Below are 26577 nucleotides of genomic sequence, written 5' to 3' on the forward strand. Positions count from 1 at the left end.
TATGTCGAGTTCTATCAGTTGCATACCTGACCCAGGAGATCCGGATCCTCATAAGCCACTTGCCCCTCACTCACATCAGGATAAACGTCAAACCTCCTCTGCGTCTCCAACGGTATGTTCCTACGAGTTTCCAAAATCCTATCCTCATTCAGTTCGCTTTCAATGATAGCCTCTCCCTCCTGAGCCTCCGCCAGCATGGCAGCCATCGGATCGAGTATCATGCTGTGACCCCAGGCATGATACGTCGAGTCCAGGTTCCGTGCAGGACTGCACATTCCCACGTAAATCTGGTTATCAACAGCTCGCGCCTGTGCCAACAGCTTCCAGTGCAGAGCACCTGTGACGAGGTTGAAAGCACCGGGGTAGATCAAGGCGAAAGCTCCCTTGCGGGCTGCAATGGCTGCAATCTCGGGAAACCGGATATCGTAGCAAATGCCAATGGCAACCTTTCCATATTCGGGGAGATCGACTATTGTGACCTTGTTTCCGGGGCTGAGAACGTCGGATTCTCTCATGGAGACCTTGCCTGGGATGTTGACGTCAAATAGGTGCAACTTGCGATGTATCGACAACAGAGCACCATCCGGTCCGAAGATGAGACACGTGTTGTAAATCTTCTTCGTGGAAGGGTTGAGCTCTGGAATAGAGCCCCCGATGAGATAGATGTTGTTCTCTGATGCCATTGCCGATAGAGCAAAGTATGAGGGAGCTTCTTCCTTGACTGGAGGTAAGGGAAGGATAGGCTCGGCGTATTTGGGAAAGTAAGCGGTTCCGTAGGGCGAGTTGAAGCATTCTGGGAGAACGACAATCTTGGATCCTCCTGCGGCGGCCTTTGCTACTTGAGAGGCGGCATGCCTTAGATTCGCGGCCTTGTCAGAGCCGGACAGGAGCTGCACGAGGGCAATCTTGACGGGCTTCTTCATTATGGTGCCAACTGCGGATGCCATGTTGAACAGACTGGGATTGGACTGGCATGGGTTGAAGCCGTCAAGAAAGTTGACGAAGGGGAGCCCAGGTAGAAGCTTGATGAAGGAGGACGGTCTTTCGCCTTATTGACTGGAGTCTGCAAGTGGCAACTCAACTACGAGTATCAACGCCTCACCCACGTCAATCTTGACAAGCGACAGCTGAACGCCATCAATCTCAAGAACGCCTGATATCTTTCGGCTTTTCGGCTTTTTCTTCATCTACACACTACCCATAACCGTCTCATTTCGTACTCTAGTGCTACGTCATCCCCCATACAGATACCGTCTATAGCGCCCGCATCTCTCACCGTCGTCGGCTTATTCCCATTTCCCGACGGCGCCGGTTCCACTCCGCCTCTCCTCTTCATCAACTGGTGATAAAAGGTGGCTGTTGATGCTTCGCCAATACATGCGATCTGGTTGGTCGAACCGTCATATGGCCGTGTATCACACCAACTCTGAACACAACCGAGTATTCTATGCTTTGCATCTCCGCACCAAAATCGAATCAGAGAAAGCGAGGTCCTATTTCATCTACCCCAGAATGGAGCAATTCGAGTTCCACGATCCGACAACACGCTCCGCCTGGCAGCAAACCACACCCGGCATCGAAGAGTTGGTCCTCAACGAAGACAAGTCAACAGGCCGCAAGACGCTCCTCCAACGCTGGCAACCCGGCGCAGCAAACCCCGACTCAAGTCCCTTTGTGCACACATTCATTGAGGAGGTCTACATTGTCGAGGGCGATCTCACGGATAAGACGTTGGGCCAGACGTTTTACAAGGGCATGTATGCATACCGCAACCCGGGCATGGAGCATGGGCCGTGGACCTCGGAGGGCGGATGCTTGATGTTTGTCACTTGCAGCGGCAGTGGGAAGTGAAAGGAGGAGTATTGAAACCGAGCAATTGAGGCTAGTATGGAGCTCGTGCTGCAATGATAGATGATGCATGTACAACAGATTGATGGCGGTTACATGGGTTCAACTTTGGCGAATGGATCTATCCATGGAATCATCAGAAGAAATAGATGCCGACTGATAGTTTGTCAGCCTAAGGGACCCATTACGGGGATGGGGTCGCAAAGTATTATTCCACGTATGAATTAGCTCGTCTGCTCTCAAAAGATAGCAGGCAAGCTCCTCGAGTCTGCCCAGGCCTTCTTCCTCGCCAATGTCTTCGACCTCTCTCAATGATAACTCTCGTAATACGTTGTATGACAGCGGCAAGCGATCATATTGACGGTTTGAGGATTCCAACATATTTCCGCGAGTTCACTAGAAGCGGAGGGCGCTCTACTTGTATGGGGCCAGCCTCTTTCTCCGCATCCTCCTCTGCTTGTCCAACAGCCTTTCGGAGGTGCGGAATGGCGTCGAATTTCCCCAGGGCCCTGACTCGTTGACACCTCAGCTGAACATTTTGGCGACGACTTGTCCCGGTGTCATTAGAGAGTTCCCCGAATTCCCCAGATTTTAGGACAGGTCGACCTGGCCATCGACTATATACATATCGGCAAATTCCCTTGAAGCTACGACCGCTCCCTCTTCCTCAAATCTAACCACCCCAATCGAGCATCCTAATTGCCGACAACTGCCCTTTTGCTTATCCCCCATCATTCTCCGGACCCGATTTCCCCCCTGTGAATGGTGGAGGAGGAACCAGATCTAGAGATGGCGGACGCTGTGGTAGCCCAACGGAGAAAGCCGGCCAGCAGAGGCAGCCGACGAGGCCGGAAGCCCACCTCGTGCACGCAGTGTCACTTAAGAAAGCAAAAGTGCGATCGGAACCAGCCGTGCAACCGCTGCTTACAGCGTGGAGTTGCTCACCTGTGCGGCGATTCCGCGGCGACCAATGCAGTGGCCAAGGCTTCTGAGACGCCGCAGTCCGTGGCTGTCAATCAGCCTCGTGCTTCTTCACCAAGACCTAGGAGGGTCATCCAGCCGCCCATGAGCCCGAGATTAGGATCGTTGTTCGCGAACAGGGGGTCAAGAGCTTTCTACGGGTCCTCTTACTTTGGACATCAAGTGGCGGCGCGGATATTGAGTGAGGAGGGCCAGGATCTGCCGTCGGGGATATCTCGAGGCCGGGATACGCTGCAGTCTTTTCGAGACGAATCGAGCTCTTTTGCCCAGGTTTGGGATCTTCTTGGACTTTTGCCCCGTCAGAAGTCGACAGTTGATCGTCTGGTGAATATCTTCCTGGCGGAGGTGAACTGGTCTTTGGATGCGGTTCATGAGGCTACTTTCCGGAGCAGCTATGATGAGTTTTGGGGTAGACGGTTCGGATTCGATGACTTGGCCAGTGTTGATCTTCGTTGGCTGGGGCTCTTGTTCATAATATTGGCGTTTGGAGTCTTGCTCGATACGCCGCCGCGGTTGACGCTTGATGTGCAGCGAGAGCGGGAAGAGGCATCTCTCCGGTTTTACGTATGTATTCACCAATTCTCCGGTGTACGAGTGAATAGACAAGTTGGAAAAAAAAACTAACATCTGATTGTCGTGCAGTGGGCTGCCAGAAGAGCAATTGTCATTGCTCCATCCTTTTACGGAGAGAGCACAGATATTGTGCGGGCTGGGCTGCTCGTCACACGGTATCTGCTTCACACTCGACGGGTATCGGAGTCGTGGCTGACGATTGGCTTTGCATCACGAATGGGGCAAGCCCAGGGAATGCACGTAAGCTACTGGAGATATTCAACTCTTGCCTGACTTGACCAGTGCTCACGCTTCCCAGGTCGATGGCGAAAGATGGCGAATGTCGCGGAAAGCCACTGAGCAGCGGAGACGGCTCTGGAGCCATATATACGCCATTGACCGCATGATATCCCTCGCACTGGGTCGGCCATATGCCATAAACGACGAGTTTTGCCTTACGCACGAGGCTGAAAACGTCTGGCTGGATGACATGGGCGAGGAAGAAGCTGCCTGTGTTGCTCCCCAGCCGCTAAACATGCCAACACCAAGCGTCTTATCATTTCTGTTGTATCGACTTGCAAAGGTCATTGGCAAGATTCAGGAGAAGTGCTTCGGACTGGAAAGGGCTAGCTATGAAGCTGTTCTTCAGCTCGATGCCGACTTGGTCATGTGGAGTGAGCAGCTGCCTCCGTATTTCCGCTTGGACAACCCAGATATTGCAGGAGACGAGGCCCTGCCGTATATCCCGTACCATCGACTCTATCTCCACGCATCATTTCACTTTGCAAGAATCATCTTACATCGGCCCTTTTTGCTCAGAGAGTCCATCACGGATCGATTTCGGTCAAGCCACGAGGCATGCATGTCTTCCGCGCTGGCGGATTTGAAGATACGGCTTCGTACAATGAATAGTTCGACCGCCGACAATCTTCGTTGGGCTTTCGGAGCTCACAATCTTTTTAACAGCGCAATGATTCTGGGAATCATTGCTGTAAAGAATCCTCATTCGGCACAAGCCGGTGCCATATTGGAAGACCTGGAAGCATACTGCGAGAACCTGCATCGAGACCCCTGGCTGAACGAGTATGGAATGGCGGAGCTCAAGGTCATTGAGCTGTGTATTGCAAAGGCGAGGGACTCGAGAAGTACTTTGCCGGGCATCTATCCATCTGGTACTCCGGCCGAAGCGCCCGGCTCTAGAGGGAATGCTGTAGATGGTCGTGGGCGACTGCGTCCTCCAGACTTGGAGTCTCCGGCCGTGTCTTCCGATATGAGCTCGATATACTGGCCGACTGTCTGGGAGGATGGACAGTTTTCGTTTCCTGGTGCGGCGGACTTTAGTACGTGGGAGCAGATGATATCAGATATTGCAGAGGATAGCTATATTGGGCCTTTAGGGCAGTAGTTTCGTGTAACTCCAAGTATGCTACTCCATCTTCTCACGAACCCGGCTATCAAAACGATGAAGCCGTGAACTTGCCGTTCCAGCCTCAAGCCCTTGCATCTGTGAGATGTCCATTGTCGTTGGGTTCCTTGAACGCAATGGGGTTGGTCAGCGTTCCAAGGCCGTGACTAATTGTGACAAACAGCTCATCCCCCTCGACGAGCCGAACAGGTGGGTTTCGGCTGACGCCGATGCCGCAGGGTGTCCCAGTCAGGATGATGGTGCCCTTCTGCAGCGTACACCCCTATCTCATGTCAGTATAGTAGATTTCAACCCAACTGAACAGCGTCGAACGGGAGTGTAACTCTTACCTGAGAAAGAAACGACACAATCTTAGGCACAGTAAAGATCATATCACTCGCCGCGCCCTCCTGCATAACCTTTCCATTCAGCACCGTCCGCAACCGCAACACCGCCGGATCAGGAATCCCCCTGGCCGACACGAGCGCCGGCCCGATTGGTGCGAATCCATCAAAGCCCTTGCCGCGATCCCACTGCGAGACCTCGTTCTGGTGCGTCCGTGCCGTGACATCGTTGGCGGTCATGTAGCCGAGGACGTATCTCATGGCGTCCTGCTCGGGGACGTCTTTGCAGGCCTTGCCGATGACGACGGCGAGCTCGACTTCGTAATCGAGGTGACAGTCGTGTGAGTCGGGGCAGTGGGGGGTGGTGATGGTGCTGGAGGGGTGATTGATCGTCGAGGGGGCTTTGAGGAAGAGGGTTGGAGTCTTGGGGATGGGTAGTTTCATTTCGGCCTGTTGTGGTGCTTCAATTAGATGACCATGTTCACTCATGTTTACCACCTTGTGCTGTCTCATCGGAGTGCCTTACAGCATGTTCGCGATAGTTGAGGCCGATGCAACGTATCGTGCCCGCTTCCTCTGGTCTAAGCGGTGACAATACCTGCAACCTCGTTAACAGCAAGATAGTCTATGGCGGGTACCTAGCTGTTGCTTACCCTTTTGACTTGCGCAACCTCCTCTGATAGGACGGCCGAGAGGTCCAATGCTGACTCGGTTTGCAGGATCCTGGCATATACATCTTGCCCACGGTGTAATGCGATACCAACTAGAAAGCACCCGAGTCAGCTTGTGCAGGACATGCTGGTCAGCCCTTTCGATGCTTTGGAATCATCTCAGGACATGTCGTACTGTCGAGGTGTTTGTCTATAGGTTCACCGTATCGCTCTTGACCATGGCCATCTTCGAAGCGAATCAACCTGTTCCAGACCTGGATGCAACCGGCCCATATCAGGTCAGTGGATACAGACACATAAGGGTATTCTGGGTGAGATAAGGATCTGGCCCGGGGTTTCGACTTACAGGCACCTCGTCCAGCAGTATAGGAGTCATGGCTCGATACGAGAGAATTCAATCTATGACAACTCGGTTGCCGTACAGCTGGTCAACGCTATCAAGCCACAAAACTAGGGCATCGCCATGGCGGCGTCCCTTATCATATAAGAGCTTCTCCTTTTCTTTTTGCCATACCTAGACAGGTCTTAGATACCTTCTGTCGGTTATAGGGAATTGTCTACTGTCGGTAAATTGATTCCATAGCGCTGGCTTTAGCGTGGACGGGCTCTACTTGCTGTCGGCTTATTGAAGCCAGTCATCGGCTATATCGGGAAATGCAGCTCGTCCTCGTTCATGATAGCAACTCTTGTGATAACCGCAACAGGCATTCAAAAGACGTTGCAAGTCCCCTGGAAATGCTGCATGGTGAATGCAGATTATCAGGAATCTACCCTCTTTTATTGAGAGACTCGGTATCAAGCCTTTGCTCATACAATGGACGAGAAAAAGATTGCGACTACATCCGACTTGTCTGAACATGCGTCCATCAACATCACCTCTCACCATGAGGGACTGATGATCCCAGTGGAAAGAGAGACTGTGAAGAGGAAACTTAAGGGGAGAATGATGCAGATGTATGCCCTAGGGGGTACAATCGGTACCGGTCTGTTTGTGGGTATTGGTGGCGGTCTCGCCCAGGCGGGACCCCTGTCTCTGTTATTGGGATACTCGATCACTAGTATCTTTATATTCTCCATGGTAAGTGTCATTGGCTATGGAGCTTGTGATTCGCGGTTCTTACTGAGGCCCCTTCTCTGCCATACTGACTTTGGTTGATAGATGCGATGCCTGGGAGAAATGACAACTTGGTTGCCTCTTCCTGGTGCTACGCCGAGATTCTGCTCGCGCTTCGTCGACGATGCACTGGGCTTTGCAGTTGGCTGGAACCAGTGGTATAACTGTGCCATTACAGTCTGCGCAGAGATATCAGCTGCAGCTGCAGTAATTCAGTTCTGGAATGACACCATTTCTGTAAGTCCTAATATCCCATTCCGTCAAACCGAGTTCTGTATCTACTCGAGCACGAAACAAGTCACCAAGACGTGAGCATGACCGTGACAGCTAATTTGAAGTGCAGCCCGCCGTATGGATCTCCATCATTCTTGTCCTCATCTTCATCTTCAACCTGATCGACGTGGGCATTTTTGGCGAAGTCGAGTTCGTCTTCTCCTGCGTCAAGATAGTGGCTCTGGTTGGCCTTCTCATCCTGTCCCTCGTCATAGACCTGGGAGGCGGCCCTACTCATGACCGACTCGGATTCCGGTAAGTCTTCACATCAACAGCAGTGCTTCTTAGGGAGGCAGTTGAAACGAACTGATCCCTATTCGATAAAGATACTGGAACAACCCCGGCGCCATGGTCGAATACATCGTCAGCGGTGACACCGGCCGCTTCCTCGGCCTCTTCAACGCCATCGTCAACGCAGGCTTCGCGTTTGCCGGCATCGAAATGATTGCCGTCGCGGCAGGGGAAACAGAGAACCCTCGCCATAACATTCCAAAGGCCGTGAACCGCCTCTTTTGGCGCATAATCTTCTTCTACGTCCTTGGAACCCTCGCAATTGGCGTCATCGTACCTTACACAGATGACCGTCTCCTGAATGGCGGTGCCGGAGTGGCCAGTTCGCCATGGGTCATTGGCATCACGCGTGCTGGCATCAAGGTCCTTCCATCCATCATCAACGCCGTCGTCCTCATGTCTGCCGCTTCAGCAGGAAACGCCCTTCTCTACAGCGGCAGTCGATATCTACTTGCCCTCGCCGAAGGTGGCCAGGCGCCCAGGTTTCTGCTCAAGTGCACCAAAAGGGGCGTTCCCATCTACTGCGTTTTGGCCACGGGGTCTCTCGCGCCACTTACCTACATGGCCGTCAGCTCCGATAGCGCCAGGGTGTTTTCGTGGTTTGCCAATCTCGTGACGACTGCGGCGCTGTTTACGTGGTGCAGCATTTGCATCGCGTACATTGGTTTCGACCGCGCACTCCGCGCTCAGGGGATTGACCGTAAGGGAGAACTGGCTTTTGGCGGGGTCTTTCAGCCCTATCTTTCGTGGGCCAGTCTGGGGTTCTTCATCATTGTGATTATTTTCAACGGATTCAGTGTGTTTATTCATGGGCACTGGGATACGCAAAAGTTTGTGGTTGCCTATGTTGGCATACCGTACGTTTACCCTCCTCTCCGTTGACTCTGGTAGCAGTTCGTTGGCTAATCTGACCTTTCAAAAGCATCTTCTTTACGCTGTTCTTTGGGTGGAAGGTTATCAAAAAGACAAAGTTTCGCAGCTCCAGAGAGATTGATCTTGACACCGGACGGCAGTTGGATGAGTCTACCGAGTATGAAGGGAGGCCGAAGAACCTAGTCGAACGGCTCTGGGCTTGGGCTGCGTGATTTATGATGATGCAAATGGCAATGTTAGATAGTAATGCAAGTTTACTTACAATAGGTATTCATCTCTCATGTGATACAGTTCGCTTTGGCCTATCTGACAGATGAAACGCCATGCGCTCCGTCCAGAGGTCCAGACAACTATTAATCTACGCTCTCATGTTGAAGATGTCTATCAATTCACCTCAATTCTATGTTTCCCTGCTATGCCATAGCTGAGTACCCTCTGTCCCCATCTACATTGTAAATCCAAGATTCTCCCTCTCATCATGCGTGATCCTCCCCCACTCTAACAATAAACGAAACATGTAAATCTGCATATCCTCCTTCCTCAACGCCTTATGCGCCCAGTCTCTCCCCTGCTCCGCAACCTTCCTTGCCATAGCCGGTCCCCTGCCATTCCTGTATCCATCACTTCCCATAAGAGTCTCCAAACTAGACCAGAGTCCCGATCCGAGCCTGATATCCACAGGCACATAATGGTGCCAGGCTTGAAGTCTCTCGTCATACCAGGTCCGGAACAGGGCTGCGCGATAAGGCAGGCTACGGCTTTCCAAGAACGGCAGAAAGCGGCCGCTGAATCCCGCGCCGTCCATGTCTAACAAATGTCTGTATCGCCAGTGCTCTTCGAACGGAACACTGGGAGGCAGTTCGTTCGCTTTGGGGGGTGGTGTGTCTTTATCCAGCGCGGCGAGACCCCATTTGCTATAGGTTTCTGCTTCAGCGGCACAGTCTCTTCCATCACACTTGGATACTTCTCCGGTGAAGGAGACGTTGACTGTCGGAACCTCAACATCTCGGAACATAACAGCCCTCCTATACGCTTCATTCACGAACCGCGGCCGCAAAAATCCCGGCCACCGTCCATGGGCCGAGAAGCCATCCGATCGCGACCCGCGCCAGAACAAGCCGTCCACTTTATCTTGCCACTCCACGCCGCTATCCTCTTTAAAGGCGCTCTTCTCATCAAAATTCCACGGCGAAGGGATCAATATGTCGGAGAAGCCGCCAACGCGTGCCTGGCTGAAGATGGGGAGGAGTTCACGTGTGCCTACCATGGCAGACGGAGAGCTCAGGAAGCCAGAGAGATAGGCGACGTCTGGTTGATGGCAAAGGTCGTGAGCGAGGGACACGTTTGCGAGTAGCAGACCGCTGGTTGTCACTACAGAATGCGGCTTCAGACAGTCGACGCAGGTCTTGCTCCAATCCCACCATCGGCGGTTGTGCACGGGTGAGTCCTGCGGGCATGAAGGGGCGACAAAGTCGTAAAAGATGGGCGTCCGGATGTTGTTGGTAAAGTTTGGGTCGATTCCGTCTCTTCCGCCGTTCGTCCCTCGTGGAATAGGTTCAGTGAAGTCTTGCGGCCACGGAGATTGCGAAAAGGAGCTGTTGGGCCAAGCCCCCTGTCTTTTATAGCTCTTATTCACCTTTTCCTTCTCCTGCTGCCCTTTCCGCTTGAACCTCTCCATGCGCTCATATGGCACCACCATGCGGCACTCATCAGCCAGATTGATGGCGAGATCCATGTCTGGCAACCACTGGGCAAACGGCTCAATCATCCTCTGTAGAGAATCTGCCATCCAGCGATGGGATCCCGGTATGTACGGCGATTGCTCCAGGGAACCGTTCCGAATGCGCATGCCGCCCATCTCCGTGCTGCCATACGCGAATAAGGAATCCGTCCTCTCGCGGAGACTCGCAGGGCTCAGCCCCCAGAAGGGGAGCAAGTCATTGTTGATCTGATCAAAGTCGTCAATGACGACGGAGTTGTGCTCCTTTGCGAATTCATACCACTTGTCAAAGTTTGGCGGAGGCGGAATTGAATATCGTTTTGTGTACTCCTTGACGGCATCGGCTAGAGACTTGCTGACGGAGGCTTGGGATTCCCAGGCCACGGACGATGCCGATGCTTCTGATATGAGGGACTCGACGGCTGTGGAAAACACGGTTGGGTTTGAGTATTCGTAGATCAGCGGATGGTAGACCGCTACCAAAGCTAGGAGTGCGAGTCCGCAGTTGCATATCATGAGCCAAATGACGAGGCTTCGTGATTTCCTGGTGTCTGAACTGTAGTGTCTCCGAACAGCGAGACACCACAAAAGCAAAGCCAAGACAACCGCCAAAAATGTAGGTCTCACGTAATCTCTGTGTGTCCAAAAATTTAGCAGCGGCAGCACCTTTAGTACAGGGATTTGGGATCCCGCAAACGCGGCATTGATTAGAAGAAGGGCGAGACAGGATGAACTCAGAGACGATAGCAACGTTAATCCGGAGAGCACGGCAGCCATCGCCAAGATTCCATCGAGGGCAAAGTCTCGATAATCGAGAGCTCGGAAACGGAACGCTAGGATGAATTCCGAGTCTGAAAGCCAGGAGGGGATCGATAGCAGCAGAATGGTCCCAGCTGCGGCAAGGCAGAGTTTGCCCATGAATTTGAAGATGTCCAGTCCGTCGTCTGCAGCTGTACGAGCCAGATGAGCCGTATGGCTGATGATGACAGCGTCAAGAAGGCAGTTGACGAGCTGGATGAGCGGAACGAAGCGCTCCCATCGCCATCCAACTGGACACACGGTTCCAGTAGGAAAGCTCACGCTTAATTCTGACGAAATGATGGACAATGGCCACATCGCGGCAAGAAAGGCAAAGATGATTTGCGATCTCGTTGGCATCGGCCATAACGACTGGTTCTTATAGAGCCGAGGCCAGATAGCCTCCCAGATAAAGGAAAGCAATGGCAGAAATGCCTACGTGGCATGGTCAGCTATGACGGGAAATAGCTTATACCTTACATGCAAAGAGTCCTACCTCTATGGCGGGCCACGAACATTGTGTGGTCCGAGTGATGGCCCAGTAGGACAACGTTCGAAGCGCTATGCAAGACAGAAGAAAGGGGAAGGATGGGTGTATATATCGGATGTTTTCGAGCCCGATTTTGACGTGCCTGATAAAAGGCGATGCTGTATCGGCTGTTTTGTGGTTTGTAATGATTGTGAGACCCTGGTGGCCGCTTGGCCGAGTCCAGTAGTACTCGGAAGCCAGCAGCGAAGTCGTAGTCAACAGAAGTGTGATGATGGTTAAGTGGACAGGACGTTCTGCTACCATGTCAGTCTACAGCGATGACACAAGATGCCGCTTCTCGGCACTGACGAGGACATTGTTTCCATACCAAACGAAGCACTGGTATAATAACGCGCGGAAAGCCAATACGTTGATAATGACAGGCATCTTGGATAAGGAGTCAGCAGATGCATGTACATCCATCACCGTAGCGCCATGCCTATGATATAGATGTACATGTATGGAGTCGGGATAAACTTACATTAAGGCCAGTGGATAATAGGCGGCGCCTCGCATCTTGACCACCCCGAGACACCCCACGTGTCGGGCGGGCTCAAAGACACGAGACTCTCACCGTATCAGGGGCTCCGAGATGGGGGTGTGAGGATCAAGAAGCGTGCAAACTGAGCGTGGGGGACTTGTCTGCGTCCTGGACATCCAAACATCGATATAGATGAATGGGATGAGGAGTTGAAAACCGGTCGAGAAGGGTCGAGATGAAAACAATCTGGCGATCAGGCCGTCGATCCCACCAACGGGAACCACATAGGATCCCTGTCGATGGCACTCGTTTGAGTCTAGTCGAAGGCAGCCGTCAGCCACAGAACTGGGGCCAGCAATTCTTCAACGCGTTCAACATCATTACGATCCAACAGTTTCCGGTGGTATCGGTGCCAAGGCCTTAGGATCAATGCCTAGGTACTCGTATTAGAGCTACCAGTATGGCCCTTTAACGGCCCCATGTTCGACATTATCCACCTCTAGCCACGATATCCTGCCGGATCCTTCTTGTATTACTCGGGATTTGTAGAATGGTTCTCTCACTGCCTAGGCTATGCATCGCCATAGTGTCTCACCTCATGAATCCAATAAAGCTGGGAATTAACCCCATGCTTGCCAAGATTGTATATCCGGAGCAGAGCGGGCACGCTCCATCTTTGACGGGCAAGATGGAAATGGCACCGAGGACTTTTGTCCCGGATACCAAATGCTACGCCACTGTGTGTTATGCTTATCCAGGTACAGCATATCTATGGCCCAGCCAGACAGCATGTCACCATCGACTGCGAAAAGTACCCTTCGCTCGTTCTATCAAAGCTGCCAAGTCGCAAGCTGATTGGAGCACCATGCCCATGCAGCCGGCCGTTGTCCCGATAGAGCAGGTGTGAACGGAATCAGACAGGCCGGATAAACACACAAAACGACAAGCATAAGAAGGTAAAGCGATCGGTACCTTAAGATAGACGATGGCTCGAACGGACAAACATGCTGAGGCGGGGTTGGACGATGTCGATGTTGGACAAGATGGTGATTGGGTAACAATGAGGGTATAGCAACCTGTATAAGAACGAGATGAAGCCTCCTGCATGGACATGTCAAGACTTCAGAGGTTCTTGGCGCCATTCACCTCAAAAGTACGCCAGCCTGGTGGGAGAATGGCTGTCTCTATATGCAGACGCAGTCGCCTAGCGATGGGCGTGTCTGCATTTGCATCAGCCGTCATGATCGGACTCCTCAGCTCCCCCGTCGAGGCAGCAATCAAGACGCCATGGGGCGAGCCCTTCAAACCGATTGACCCTCAAGAATGGGTGAATCCGGACGACATGACCTGGGACGACTACAAAGCACCGCCCGGTACTCAATGGAACGACCCTTCCAAGAAAGGCGCCAGCCGCAACTTCAACATTGCCCTGATAGCCGTAGACTACTCAGACGAGACCTTTGTCGTCACGCGAGAGCCCAACTCGACCGTGTTTGGCAATCCCTTGCCACTCGTGTCCGGCATCGGTAGAGACGACGTGCCGGCCTACTATCGCGACCTGCTCAACAAGCCTGGCGATCTCAACCGTGGCCACACGCTGCACGAGTACTGGATGGGCGATTCACATGGCCGATACGGCGTCGACTTGACAGCCTTTGGTCCCTATCGCATGCCTCGTCTGTCGTACGAATACGGCGTAGACAGTGGCTTCAACCCTGGAGCATGTCCCGACGACGCCTGCGACCAGGACATCCGAACAGACGCCTTCGCAGCATGGCGCGCTGAAGTGGGCAACGATACCAGCAACTCGTTTGAGCTGGTCTTTATCCTCTCCGCGGGACAGGACGAGTCGTCTACTTGGCAAGAGTTTGGCGAGATGAGGTTCTCGTCTCCCGAGGACGTTCCCGCAGAGTTTGGTCCTCCCCAGAGTGCCAATGGCACGTCGCTGCCGAACTATGCAGCGACGAGATATGTGCCTTGGACGTCGTGGGCATCGGCATCCACCATCTGGCCAAACGCCGGCGGCGGATCGTCGACTCAGTGCGAGAGTTCCGGTATGGGGACGTATGCCCACGAACTCAGCCACTTGCTAAACATTGGCGACAACTACAACAACCCGTACGGCATCCCGCTGCGACGATCCTATACCGGCCCGTTCTCAATGATGTCCCGCGGGTCGTTCAATGGGCCTGGCGGTCCGCATACGCGGTATCAGATACCGGCGCTTCAGGGAGGTTCTCTGGGCTCTCTGCACACGGTCCGAGACAAGCTCGTGCTGGGGCTCATCTCCAACGACAGCATAGTCCGTATATCGAGAGACGCTCTGGCAGAATCGGGCCCGGTCGTGGCGACAATCACGGCGCGATCCGTCGTGTCGGACCTCATCGGCCTGCGAGTTGACATGGACCAGGACCGATCACCGGCATGCAACATCTCCACCGACGTCTTCTGCGACGGAGGCCGTTACAACATGTACGACATCGAGGTGATTGACCGGATGGGCGCCGATTCGTTCCAGCCCGATTCCGGCGTCATGATCAGCAAGTCCAAGACCAGCAACAGCCAGCCCTTCCAGTGGACCATCGACGCCAATCCCCAGGACATTGGGCTCGTCGACTTTATTCGGCCAAATGGATCTGCCGCCATGATCACCCTGGGCGACTACCGACAACTTGCTGATGCGCTGTTCCACGCCGGCACCGGCTCGGGCAGCAAGTACGAGTATGTGGACGAGGCAAACGGCCTGCACTTTTACATCCTCGACGTCCACCGTGACGAAGTCGGGGTCCTCTCTTACACCGTCGGCGCGCGATCTCTGACCGACAAGAGCGCGAGTGAATACGGCATCCAGCTGACGTCCGGAGTCCCCTTTGCCTTTGGTGGAAAGGCCACACCAACCACCGGGGGCGTCTTTTGCGAATTCGAACTCACAAACAACGGCACGTACGCCGGGTCCAGCGAGGGCCGTGCACAAGTCCAGGCAGAGCACGTCCAGTGGGAGATTTTCCGCTTGGAGACCGAGGTCAAGGGCGCTGGGTGGAGGGCGGCGCTGCCAAACGCCGTGATTCCCGTGAGGTTTGGAGAGACGGCCAAGGCGTATGTGGCGGTTGGTGCGGAGGCCCATGCAAAGGACAGAACGGGGGTTGTGACGCTGAGGGCGAGGTCAGAGTCTGATCCGAGTGTTGTTGCGACGGCGACGTGCAAGGTGAAGAAGAGTTCGTGTACCTAGGTAGATAGTAGAGTAGGTAGCTCGAGTGTTGAGTACCTTATCCAGGGTTGATGAGTTGCCGTGATGAGAAGCATGAGTTGCCTTAATGCCCACTGTATCCCGAGACAACCGGGAGTAGCATCACTCAAGTAACGATCTGGGCTCAAGGGTACCTATCCTCATGTCAAGCTCGGAAGCCCTTTAGAGACAAGCAGCTTGGGAGCTTGTGTTCATGTCATATTCCGGGGGAGAAGGGGTGGTGAATCATGAGAGAGACATCTCGAGACGTGACGAATCGCCACCATTATTGGGCCGTATGGAAGATATGTAGGCGGTTTGGGTTTTTTGCATTTGGTCTTTGCCAGTTGGCCCAGAGTCTTTGGACTTTAGCAAATGTTTGCATTGCAGAGCATATGGCTAGTTTTTCAATGGCTTGCATGCCACTCTATTGATTGCTCTTTGAAGATGATGCGCAGTGCTTGCCTCTAAGAGATGAGATCAGATTCTATATAGGTGTGTGGTGGCAAATGGAAGCCTGAGCTGAAAGATGTCTGTGCGACCTGCTGACTTTGCTGCATGGCATAGCCTTGAGGCGATACGAGGTCTCCTTTGATCGTAAAAGGGGCATGTCTGAAGTGCCTTTTGTGCAACAGTATCCTCATACTCGCCATGCCAGCATCATGGGTTCCATGTGCCGTCTCAGTTCAGTTCGGCTTGTTGGTAGCACTCCATGTGGAAGTGAAGACCAAAGGTGGAAATGATTCACAATGACAAGCCTCGGCAATCTCCAACATGGATGAGAACAGAGCCACATCGGTGCTTGACTCTTGATATCATCTTGTTGAAGGTCGTTTCATGGCGAAAGCATCTCCAGGGTAATGTCGTCTTCATTGATGCTTGAAAAGAAGCATCGCTCCTTGATTCGACTCGGGTGTGTCTGATTGACCGTTTGTACAACGAGGTACTAGCACGCTGACACAAAGACCACGTGTACCGCCAGTTACCGACACCCCGGAGTCAGTGCTGCGGCTATCGCTCACCAAGAATCCTGAATTTAATCCCATTCTATTCACTCGTAGCGGCGACCTAGAATGGAGTCCTGGGCGAATCATTTGCGAGACCAACACACAGTGAGGCTGGGCCTTCTGAAGGCATCGTGATGCTGTTAGACAGTCAAGTAGCACACGCCCAAGGTAGTTGCATCAGAGTAGCATCACACGTTCTCTACCTATTTACCTCAGGTCAAACAAGCATCATCCGAGACACTCTCTCTCTTTGTTTCCCTCAGTCTTTCAATGAATATTTGATCGTATTCACTCACCTCAGCCCCCTTTCGCCGCTGGCGGGTCGAGTACGAAATTTGTCTTTTTGCGACGCTAAAACCGTGGATAATCCCGGCATTGACCACCTAGCTAGGCACTATCAAATATTGACTAGCACCAGACTGCTAAACAAGACCAGCAAATCGCCTCCCTACCGATTTCGATTGTTCCACTAGCGCCGTCGCGCGCATCTCGCCTCGCCCGCGACAACTTCAATCCTTTACAACCTCGTGATACAGCACAGGGAGACAAAGAGAAAGGCACCGGAAGCGCAGCCTGTGCCACCGCCCATCGTCCGTCCCGCTCGGCCCAGGGCTTCTTCCTCCCCTCCTCTCCCCTCTCCCCTCTCCCCTCTCCCTCTCCCCTCGCCCTCGCCCTCTCTCTTCCCTTCCGCTGGGACCGCGACCCCGATCCCGATCCCGATCCCGACCAAGAGAGAGAGAGAGTGGCACGCCGCAAACACCTGCACAATGCTGAGCCTCAGCAACAAGCACATCGTGCACGCGCTGCTCGGCGCCTCGCTCGTCTTTGTGTCGCTGCTGGTCTACGTCTGGAACTTCCACCTGCTGCCCGGCGACGGCTTCGGCCACCACAGGGGCGGCCCCCACGACTTCGACCACGATGACATGTGCCCCCGGGGCTCGCGCCGGCATGGAAACAGCACCTACTGCGTGCCCCGGGAGATTGGCGGCGTCCGGTGGAAGCGGCCCTCTGACGCGACCAAGATCATGGGCCTGATCTTCTACGGCCGCCGATCAACCGTGTCCATCCTCGACTGCTATCTCAAGGTACGACGACACTTGCTGCGGCGCAACCAAGACTTCAAGTGCCAATCTCGGTGCCTGTGCTAACTCAATGGCAACCCAACAGCGCAACCTGGCCAAGAACGGCGGCATCCTCGACGGCGTCATCTTCCTCCAGCGCACCGACGACGCAGACGATCTCAAGTTCCTCAAGAAACTGCTTGCCAGCGAGCCCGCCTACGAGAAGTGGGATATCGACATGTCCGAGGGCGGCTTTGCCTCGTCGTATGACCGCATCCAGGACGATGTCATGTATGTCAAGATGGACGACGATATTGTACGAACCCCCCCCGAAGAGACGAGATGCCGAATCTAGATGCTATAGGGTCCTTGAGTTAACATTTTGCTGCCAGGTCTACATCGAAGACTCTGCCATCCCCTCCATGGTCACGACCCGAGCCGAGCACCCCGAATTCTACGTCGTCTCCTCAAACGTCATCAACCAGCCCCTGATCAGCTGGATACACTGGAACCTCGGCGCCGTCAAGGCCTACCTCCCCGAGCTGAACAAGGCGTATCCCGCGCCCAAGCCCGGTGAGAAGCTGGACTGGCGCCCTTCCATGCTGCCCTCGTGGCAAGGCAGCGACGATTTCGAAGTGAGCGAGTGGAACCCCCCGGACCACCAGAAGCACCGATGGCTGCCTGTCAAGGGCCACACGGACCACATTCTCGACCGCACGCCCATCGTGGAGACTGAGTACGACCCGTTCGGACCCGGCTGGAAGAAGTGGCAGGTTGCCGCCCAGGAGCACTACAGCCTGTTTGAGAACATTGAGAACGACAACCTGCGCCAGTATCGCTTCGGCACCTGGGATTTCCAGCTTAAGCGCATGGGCATCCAGTTTATCGCCATGATGGGCAAGGACATCAACCTCGCCAAGCCCATTGCCGCCGACGACGAGCACCACTTTGCCGTCACCATGCCCGAGCAGACTGGCAGACGTAAGGTTTCCCCTTGACATTTTGTGACTACTCCTCCATCAGAATATATTTACTGACTGATGCCCTACAGATGCTGTTGCTGACGGCGGCGGCGTCGTGTCACACTTCAGCTTCGGTGCGCAAGCCGGCGACGAAAGAATCGAACAGACCGACGTCCTCGACCGCTACCGAGCCTACGCCGAAGAAAACATTTGCAAGGGGCCTATGCTCTGGGATCCTGTTCTCGATAACCACGACGAGTCATAGTCCGCGGGCTTTCCTTCTTTGTTTTCGTCCTCTTATCTTTCTTTCTTCGACGATACATGTATTAATGTACATCCGCCTTTCTCGAATTATCGGAGCGCTGCTTTCCATGGCGAATATGGAGTTGGGCATTTCTTGTTGGCATTGGTTTCTCGCGTTAGACGGTTTTGGAACACCAAAAATATTAAGATGCTTCAATGGGAGGAGTCGCTGGGATGAGCGGGTGGTACGATGGATGTTGGGTTGGCCTTTGCTTTCTCTTGCTTGTTATTCCTCTGTCTCTCTCTTGCTCTTTCTGGGCTGTGATACCCTTGCCGCCAGACAGCAGAAGCAAAGAACATACCCTATTAATACCTCGAATGTCGGCATGGGTGTATATAGACCCTTAGATAGGCACATGTCGTCTGTAGACAAGAAGACCTATCTGGTATATGTGGCATGACTTTGGAAATTGTACCCATTAGTTGCATTGAGGCGAAGAGGGAAGCCTGGCGTATGGGACAAGCTATATAGGGCATGAATGGGAGTGTGAACGAAGATCACCAATAATAGGTATCTTCTAATATCCATACAAGCTGTTCTCTCAGCTACACACACAGGGCTCTGCCACTATCATTATCTGCCCTGAGTATCAAGAAAAGCTCCTCTTGTTATCAGACAATCTATACGTAACATTTATTCCACGTCTACGAATTCGGGAAGCCGGATGGCCAACTGGGGCACTTGATAAAGGAAGCCGCTCACCTTGGACATCATATCATATAGTTATCCCCCGGGCAGATGCTCCTACGGGGGCTGTTCTGCACACCTGCATACTCGTAAAGCGGATGAGCTTTGGCCTTTCAACTATTCTCAGCAAGACGAAAATGCCCTTCTCTTCACTTTTCATTCTACTTACCCGTACCTTTAAACCAAGATTCGTACCTCCCCGGGCCTTCAGCCAGGTGCTGCCAGCTGCCATGGCCATCAGGCACTCGGGAACTTGCGCACAACTTTCTTGACAGCTTAGAAGATAACTATTACATCTTGTGTTCTGCTCTGTTCTGTTTTTGTTTCTACAGTATTCATCATCTCCTTTCCATCACGATACTTCTTCCATCAACATTACTAAAACGCGCTTTCGCGGCCTTGGTTGCATCTTCTTCTCGTCGTCGCCGCTATGCTGCTGCTCGCTGCTTCATGGCGACGGCCAGCCTCGTCTCTTATGGCACCCGGTGGCCTTGCTCGAATGATATTGCGCCCGAATCTCTCCATTCTGGCTGTTCACGCAATCGGTTCGCCCGGATACTCGAGGGGATATGCAAATTCGAAGAAGAAGAAGAAGAAGAAGAAGAAGAAGGGGGAGGCCGCCGAGGCGGTAGCCAATGCAACCATTCTTCAACATGGAGGAGTCGCAAAGCCATTACTTCCTCTGTCAGTGCCCTTTCCAGAGCCCCAGTGGTGCCCCCCGAACAAATTCGAACAAGAGAAAGCCCACATGCATCAGAACGAACGAAATGAGGCATCGGGCCCCAGCCTGTCAGCGGAACAAGAAGCCTTGGTCTCGCTTGCTGTAGAGGGCCACAACATCTTCTTCACTGGGTCGGCGGGTTGCGGGAAATCGACCGTGCTGAGAGCCATCCGAGACCGGCTCATGAGAAAGGAGAGGATCGTTTACGTCTTGGCGCCAACGGGCAAGGTCGCCATGTCCAATGGGGGCGTCACCACCTGGTCCTTTGCCGGTTGGACTCCCAACTCTCACAAGGCGACGCTCTACGAGCTTACGGACTTCAGCGAAAGGGCAATATGGCGGGAAAAGTTGAGCAATGCCGGGACCGTCATCATCGATGAGATAAGCATGATGGAGGGCATGCATTTTGAACGACTGAGCCGACTCATGCAAGCAGCGCACTCGCCTTTCGACAAGAGATCTACCCTGCCATTTGGGGGTACCCAAATGATTGTTACGGGTGACTTCTGCCAGCTGCCTCCTGTCAAGCCGTTCTCTCACTGCTTCGAATGCGGCAGCGACCTCATACCAGTCAGACGAGAAAGAAAGCACGTGTGCCCGGCGGCTGCTTGCGGTGCTTCATATCGGGACGAGGACAAATGGGCCTTCAAGACCAGCGCATGGGAAGAATGTAACTTTCAGCATGTGTACCTCAAGACGGTGTTCCGGCAAAAGGACCCAGAGTTCATCAGGTTGCTTCAAAAGTGTCGACTGGGCTTGCACCTGAAGGATGCTGAGCTTCATCTCCTGGCAAGCTGCGACAAAGTCCTGGATTCCCACGCGGTGCGGCTCTTCCCCACACGAGACGAAGCACGGAAGCTCAATGATGCCGAATTTCGACGTCTGGAGACACCAACGCAGACCTACAAGTGCGTAGACGTGTTTCTCTGGAACCAGAAGGACCATCCGCACTTGGTCCATAAAGGACATAGAGAGCTCGACGGGTCTCTGAAAGCGCTGAAAGATCATAATTTCGAGGCCAAGCTTGAACTCAAACTGGGCATGCAAGTCTTGCTGCTGCACAACATCAGCATATCTGCAGGCTTGGTCAACGGCGCCCAGGGAGTCATCATAGGCTTTGAGCCGTTCAAGGATAGTCTGGACAACACGTCGATCAACGATGACAAGTTTCCAGTATATTGGCCACGGTGGGATATCGACAAGCAGAAATTTGATGAATTCATGGCCGCGTGTCGTGAGGCCAAAGGGTGGCCGATTGTCGAGTTTCACAACGGCGCAATCCAGACCATCTACCCCATCTGCCACTCAATTCTCTATGGGAATGAGCGGCCGTATTCCCTGCTCGGACGGATTCAGATCCCTCTGACGGCTGCTTGGGCGATCACTATCCACAAGTCCCAAGGGCTGACACTGGACAGCGCGGTTGTGAACTTGACCAGGGCGTTTGAGGAGGGCCAAATCTACGTGGCTCTGTCTCGAGTGAGGACATTGGCGGGACTGAAGGTGGAGGGGGATCTGGCTCCATTACGGCGGTTCAGGGGAAATCTCGAAGTGCTGCAGTGGCTAAAGGAGAAGTTTGCTCAGGATATAGTGGTGGATGAGTGAGGATCTGGCCTGATGTGTACATGTATACTGCTCTATGGGTCATCTTGTCTGTTTACAAAGGTTGCAGAAACATGTAGAGAGTGGCTACAATGAAATTGAAGACCTTCTACTTTGAGAATTCATGTTCTTATGTTTCACTTTGACAGTAGTAGGCTCGACCGACCAGACAATACGCGACAACGAGCTGCATCACTCTCAGAATCCCGATAATCTCATCTTTACACACCACGTGTTTGTCCATCTGGACAGTAGGATGGTTGTAAGGTTGACGTCGTCTCGGATACTTCTTTAACCGCACATATCGCCTTCTTTCTAAGTCAAAACAGTGTGATGCTTTACCCTTTCCAGTGATATTCAGCGCCGAAGCTGTAGACAGAGCAACCATCTAATGCAACAAGACCGTGCCACATTCATTGGCAGGTAGAAACTCTCAAGCTAAAAGAAGCCTCGGGACTTGTAGATAAACTTTAGATTGGCAAGTTATGCACCAGCGTAGCATTCCGGCGATTGATCGTGAGATGCCGGTTCATAAGATGAAATGGCGTGACTTTGCCATGCCTTGCTTGTCCGCGCAGGGCAACATTTGAGCCGCGGTCGACGACATTAGCCTCTTCACCTCTTACCATGTCCGCAGAGGCGCGTTTTGTGTGTGTGTGTGTTACTCCAACAGCCCGATCTGGGATGCTCAACCCCTCATCGAACAAGACCAAGGAGCCTCGGTATCCAGCCAGGTCCGCGGGGTCATTCGCAGGCGTCCTCCGCCACATCGCCTCGAAAGTGTGAGAAGGATGATGAAGCCAATCGTAAGACATCGAGAGCCAAGACGTCCTTGTCCGTTTAGAATCCGATCAACTAGTCGTATTCTAGGTAGTATTGCACGATACGATCCAGCTAGCCCAGGTCGTTCTAGGAGAACGTCGGAGCATAGGTGAATGTGCGTTACGCAAGTTGAAGCGTCTTTTTCCGAAAGGGCGGCCCAGCGTCAGTTAGGAGCTAGATAGGTCACACGAGACCTGGTCGTCGACGTCCGAATGGTTCGAGTGCATGTAAATAAACGGTGGCTGATGCTATGGTCGGAGAGGGCTCTGTCTTGGGTAACTCGCTGCTTGACAATCCGTTATTTTACTCGGCCGAAAGACGTCAATGGCATCGCCACGAATGTGTTCAACCAGCTAGACCATAAACAAGGGCGAATGGTCTCGAGAGAGAGAGAAAACGCCACGCTGAGCTCCCAGATCGAACGGAGGGCGTATCAAGTCTGCATCAACCAACGAATGAGAATCGGCAAAAACAATGAAAGAGGGAAGGGAAACAGCGCCAGTGGCTTTAGTACCAAGAATCCCGGAAGACAAACCCCCGGCTAAGAAATGCTTGGCTATTGCTTCTCCTCACTCGAGAGGGGGGGAGTGGGAGTCGTGCCTCGGCTCACCATCTTTTTAGTGCTGTCGAACAACTTCCCCATGAGTCATGGATTGGGTACAGTAGATGCTTGGTGAGTGCAGATTTGGGCGCTTTTACGCCAATCAGCAAGGAGCGTGTTGAGGAAACCCTTGCCTTGCCTACCTAAGGTAGGTATGCAGGGAGGCGTCCGCATGGTTTGTTTCCTCTGACGCGGGGGTGGACCGATGGCGGTGCTTGTAAACTGGAGCGGTCAAGCTTTCCCCTAAGATGAATCGCTTGGGTTGTGAGGCATCGTATCGAGCTTGGGAGACTCAGGTCGGGGGCTTGGTTGGGATCGTGTGGGGGTGGAACTGAGATGAAGCTGGGATCAAGTTCGGCGGAGGCGTTTCCCCACACAACCCCAGGTTTTGGTCGCAATACTCGTACGGGGTAAATTTCAAGGACGATCAGTGGCCAGGAAAGCTTGTTCAAGACTTGATGAGGGTGTAATTGTATTATTGGGACCGGTCAAGGTTGGGGAGGGTTTGCTATTCACGCCTTTGGTTCTCTTGTTGAAACAACAAATCTTCAACTCTCTACATGCAAATCGAAATAATAATTGTGTCACGGCCTTTATGTTAATTACACCGCTGAACCGCTTCTGGCAGTTGACTGATGATTACTGCGGAGTCTCTACCTCCTACCTACCTACTAGGTACATGTATCAAGGCAAACAGACTCGACCACAACTGGGCTTTCAGTTCACGCTTTTTTGCACACAACGCCAAACTAGAATAGCTACAAACAAGGGCTGAAAGCGTTAAAAAAAAAAAAGAAGAAGAAAAAAGAATCCTTCCGTGTGCAAGTGCCGTCGTAATAGCTCGATAAACCCCCATGTTCTCTGCATGAATTGTTGGGCACTACCATCCGGGCAAACTCAACTGTCCGTGTAAATACTAACAACGATGCGGACTTTAGGTGTCCTTCTCCCCAACTGTCATGTCTATTTCCGTACCCAAAAACAGACCTCGCCTTCGCGCTTCTCCCTTCCACCGCATGACTTCCTTGTAACCTGGGTCGTAACACTCCGTACATTGCCGCCTGCCATGGCCTAGTATGTAGGAGCTAACCCACCTGATAGGGCGTCCACGCATCCCGGAGCGATGGCCAGAATATCCTTAGACTGCGGGGGAGAAGGTTGGGAGGCGGGGGCGGAAGCCGACCATCAGAGGTGGGCACTCCGGGGTCTGGGGTAAACAAGACCAGATCGGACTGGACAGCAGAGTGGGCTTGCTTGCGAAAAGATGCCTTCTGAGTGGTTCAAGACAAGATAGTTTCATGTATGTACAGGTCAGCCACCCGCGGATACAGGGGGGGGGAGGGGAGGGAGCAGAAGATGCGGTCGACTCAGCTAGTATTCCAGTACTCGCTCCCACTGTCGAAAGCCATGATGGACTCAGATCATGTATCATGTCCATGGCCATGTATGTATGTACCTCAATGCGTCTTCTGGACGAGGAGGGGGGGTGAGCGAGCAGGGTTTGTCTCATGTGCGGCGTTCTCGAAGAGTCCGACAGGGTCTGGTTTGGTCTGACCGTCCATGCCTTACCATGCGATATGACTGCTTGCAGACTCGACTGTCTCTCTGCATGGTTCTGATGCCTGCACTCGGCACTTGGCACTGCAACTGCAACTGCAACTATATAGTCTCCCGCTTCTGCCTACCACGACGATCCTTTTCTGTTTTTCCTCGTCTTCCTTGTCCACTCGTCCTCGATACGCCCACTCCTCTGACTCGATCCTGAATACCTCCCTAGGACAGACACAGGTGGCCGCCAGGTCACTGTTGCACAAGACCAACCATGTCGTCTCCAGATCTGAACCGTCTCCATACCCACGACTGTAAGCACTCCTCCCTCCTCTCCTCCCATCAATCCCCTGAAAAAAGAAAAAAAAAAAAAGAAAAAAAAAAAAGGCAGCCCAAAACTGACTCGCATGCAGTGGAACTGGGAACAACCGAAGTCGTCCAGAAACATGCCACCCGCAACGTCGTCCCACCACGACGCGTGTCTCAGCGCCGCCTCGACTTTGAGCACGCCCGGCCTCGCTGGCTGCGCGAGTGCATCGCAGAGGCCACCGGCGTCTTCATGTACGTGCTGCCCGGCATCGGCGCCATCGCCTCCTTCACCTTCAATGCCACCAACCCGATCGGCTCCACGGCCTTTGGCAGCCTCTTCTCCATTGGCTTCGCGTTTGCCCTCGGCATCGCCTTTGCCATTATCACCTGTGCGCCAACGTCGGGTGGCCACTTCAGTCCGGCCGTGACAATTGCGCTGTGCGTGTGGCAGGGCTTCCCTCTCAAGAAGGTGCCGCATTACATCTTCAGCCAGCTGCTCGGGGGCTTCATCGCCGCCCTGGTGCTCATGGGCATCTACCACCAGCAGATTGTCGAGATGAAGGAAGCCCTGCTCGCCGCCGGTGAGCCTCTCGTCGCCAACGGCGCCCCCGCAAGCATCCTGTGCTCGTTCCCCAATCCAAACCAGACGATGGGATACGTCTTTCTCACCGAGTTCTTCTGCGACTGCTTCGTCAGCCTCATCATCTGGGCGTGTCTCGACCCGGCCAACCCCTTTGTCTCGCCTGCCATCGCCCCCCTTGTCATCGGCCTGGCCTACGGCGCCATGGCATGGGGCTTTGGAGCCAACACGCTGAGCATGAACACGGCGCGAGACCTGGGCCCCAGAGTCGTGGCCGCCATCTTCTTCGGGAGCGAGGCCTTTACTTATAAGAACTACGCGCCCATTGGAATCTTGGCGAGCATTCCGGCCATGCTGGTGGCGACTGCTTTTTACGAGCTTGTGATGAAGGACAGCCTCAATATTATCGAGACGGGCCATGCTGTTCACGAAGATGGGGATGAGGCCCTAGTGAGGCACATTACCCGGACTACCACTGTTGATGAGAAGCACTAGAGCAGGGACGGGCAAGTTGACACATATCACTGATAGCTCAATGGTTCAACGAAGTATATGACAATAAGGTGCTTGCCACCGTAGAGAACAAACAACTAGGCTATATTCATGTGCATGTCGTCCATTCTACCTCATGCTTATTCATCTCAGCCTACATCCAACCCCCACACGCCGATGAGATCTCATTTGGTGATCTCTCGGTACCTGCATCAATGATTAATAAACATTGACTGCAGCTTCGGTAGGGTGTGTATCGAACATGGACTAGGTACCTAGGTTAGAACTTGGTTGCATGATACCACCGTACTTGCAGGTATGTACATGTATGTATTTTACAAGACTCGCTGCCTGGCTGGCAGACGTGGAGTTCTCCAGTTGCTGTGAGCTGTATATCATGAGTAATACAAGACCATAGTTCCTCGTAACAGGTATATTCTTGGCTCTCGTTCCGGGCGATTGAGGCCACGGAACTAAGCCACTGTTTCTGTGTAAGGCCTCTGGGATGAAACGTACGATCGGGGCGTAGACAACAAGTGGCCCTTCTTGGAGGGGATAGAAACGGCATCTTCACTGAGACGTTCATGATCCTTGGTTCCGACACAGAGCACACATTTGGCAAGAGCCCAAGGACATCGCGAACGCTCTCCAGATTCTTCGAGGCTTCTAGGGATTGGCCACCACATAAGCCAACAATGGAAGCAACCATTTCCAAAGACATTCCACTCCCACACGAATGAAATTGACTCTACTTGACGTTGACCAGCCCAGATAC

The 26577-nt window shown here is 53.2% G+C and overlaps 8 protein-coding genes across 8 annotated transcripts; 5 read left to right on the top strand and 3 right to left on the bottom strand.

Annotated features, from left to right (window-relative positions):
- Positions 1-14: 14 nt before the first annotated feature.
- On the bottom strand, positions 15-947 carry TRIREDRAFT_5091 (uncharacterized protein; the record flags this gene model as incomplete). Its single annotated transcript, XM_006967700.1, has 1 exon — positions 15-947. One exon carries the CDS (start codon positions 945-947, stop codon positions 15-17), a length of 933 nt encoding a protein of 310 aa, XP_006967762.1.
- Positions 948-1512: 565 nt separating this feature from the next.
- On the top strand, positions 1513-1851 carry TRIREDRAFT_66679 (uncharacterized protein; the record flags this gene model as incomplete). The annotated part of the gene is made up of 1 exon (XM_006967753.1): positions 1513-1851. One exon carries the CDS (start codon positions 1513-1515, stop codon positions 1849-1851), a length of 339 nt encoding a protein of 112 aa, XP_006967815.1.
- A 3020-nt stretch (positions 1852-4871) lies between these two features.
- Positions 4872-6052, bottom strand: TRIREDRAFT_66592 (uncharacterized protein; the record flags this gene model as incomplete). The annotated part of the gene is made up of 5 exons (XM_006967834.1): positions 4872-5069; positions 5137-5580; positions 5657-5728; positions 5784-5893; positions 5977-6052. Coding segments are annotated over 5 exons (900 nt in total), but the record flags the coding sequence as incomplete, so codon positions are not given.
- Positions 6053-6696: 644 nt separating this feature from the next.
- Positions 6697-8564, top strand: TRIREDRAFT_66611 (amino acid transporter; the record flags this gene model as incomplete). Its single annotated transcript, XM_006967754.1, has 5 exons — positions 6697-6879; positions 6961-7152; positions 7259-7443; positions 7515-8336; positions 8402-8564. The coding sequence occupies 5 exons, from the start codon at positions 6697-6699 to the stop codon at positions 8562-8564; spliced, it is 1545 nt and encodes a 514-aa protein (XP_006967816.1).
- Positions 8565-8806: 242 nt separating this feature from the next.
- Positions 8807-10438, bottom strand: TRIREDRAFT_27042 (uncharacterized protein; the record flags this gene model as incomplete). The annotated part of the gene is made up of 1 exon (XM_006967706.1): positions 8807-10438. A coding segment is annotated over one exon (1632 nt), but the record flags the coding sequence as incomplete, so codon positions are not given.
- A 2682-nt stretch (positions 10439-13120) lies between these two features.
- TRIREDRAFT_110220 (uncharacterized protein) lies at positions 13121-15109 on the top strand (the record flags this gene model as incomplete). The annotated part of the gene is made up of 1 exon (XM_006967755.1): positions 13121-15109. One exon carries the CDS (start codon positions 13121-13123, stop codon positions 15107-15109), a length of 1989 nt encoding a protein of 662 aa, XP_006967817.1.
- A 1927-nt stretch (positions 15110-17036) lies between these two features.
- On the top strand, positions 17037-18401 carry TRIREDRAFT_80579 (uncharacterized protein; the record flags this gene model as incomplete). Its single annotated transcript, XM_006967756.1, has 4 exons — positions 17037-17198; positions 17281-17490; positions 17567-18155; positions 18226-18401. 4 exons carry the CDS (start codon positions 17037-17039, stop codon positions 18399-18401), a joined length of 1137 nt encoding a protein of 378 aa, XP_006967818.1.
- A 6275-nt stretch (positions 18402-24676) lies between these two features.
- On the top strand, positions 24677-25807 carry TRIREDRAFT_123241 (uncharacterized protein). Its single transcript, XM_006967757.1, has 2 exons — positions 24677-24735; positions 24835-25807. Exons 1-2 carry the CDS (start codon positions 24696-24698, stop codon positions 25803-25805), a joined length of 1011 nt encoding a protein of 336 aa, XP_006967819.1. The 5' UTR covers positions 24677-24695; the 3' UTR covers positions 25806-25807.
- The last annotated feature ends 770 nt before the right edge of the window (positions 25808-26577 follow it).

The sequence above is a fragment of the Trichoderma reesei genome, assembly GCF_000167675.1.
Source record: "Trichoderma reesei QM6a unplaced genomic scaffold TRIREscaffold_19, whole genome shotgun sequence".
Lineage (NCBI taxonomy): Eukaryota > Fungi > Ascomycota > Sordariomycetes > Hypocreales > Hypocreaceae > Trichoderma > Trichoderma reesei.

Bases quoted from the DNA above. Each gene is read 5' to 3' on its own strand.
- TRIREDRAFT_123241 (XM_006967757.1), top strand. From the start codon at position 24,696: ATGTCGTCTCCAGATCTGAACCGTCTCCATACCCACGACT. The intron at 24,736-24,834 runs GTAAGCACTCCT...ACTCGCATGCAG, and splicing joins CCGTCTCCATACCCACGACT to TGGAACTGGGAACAACCGAA.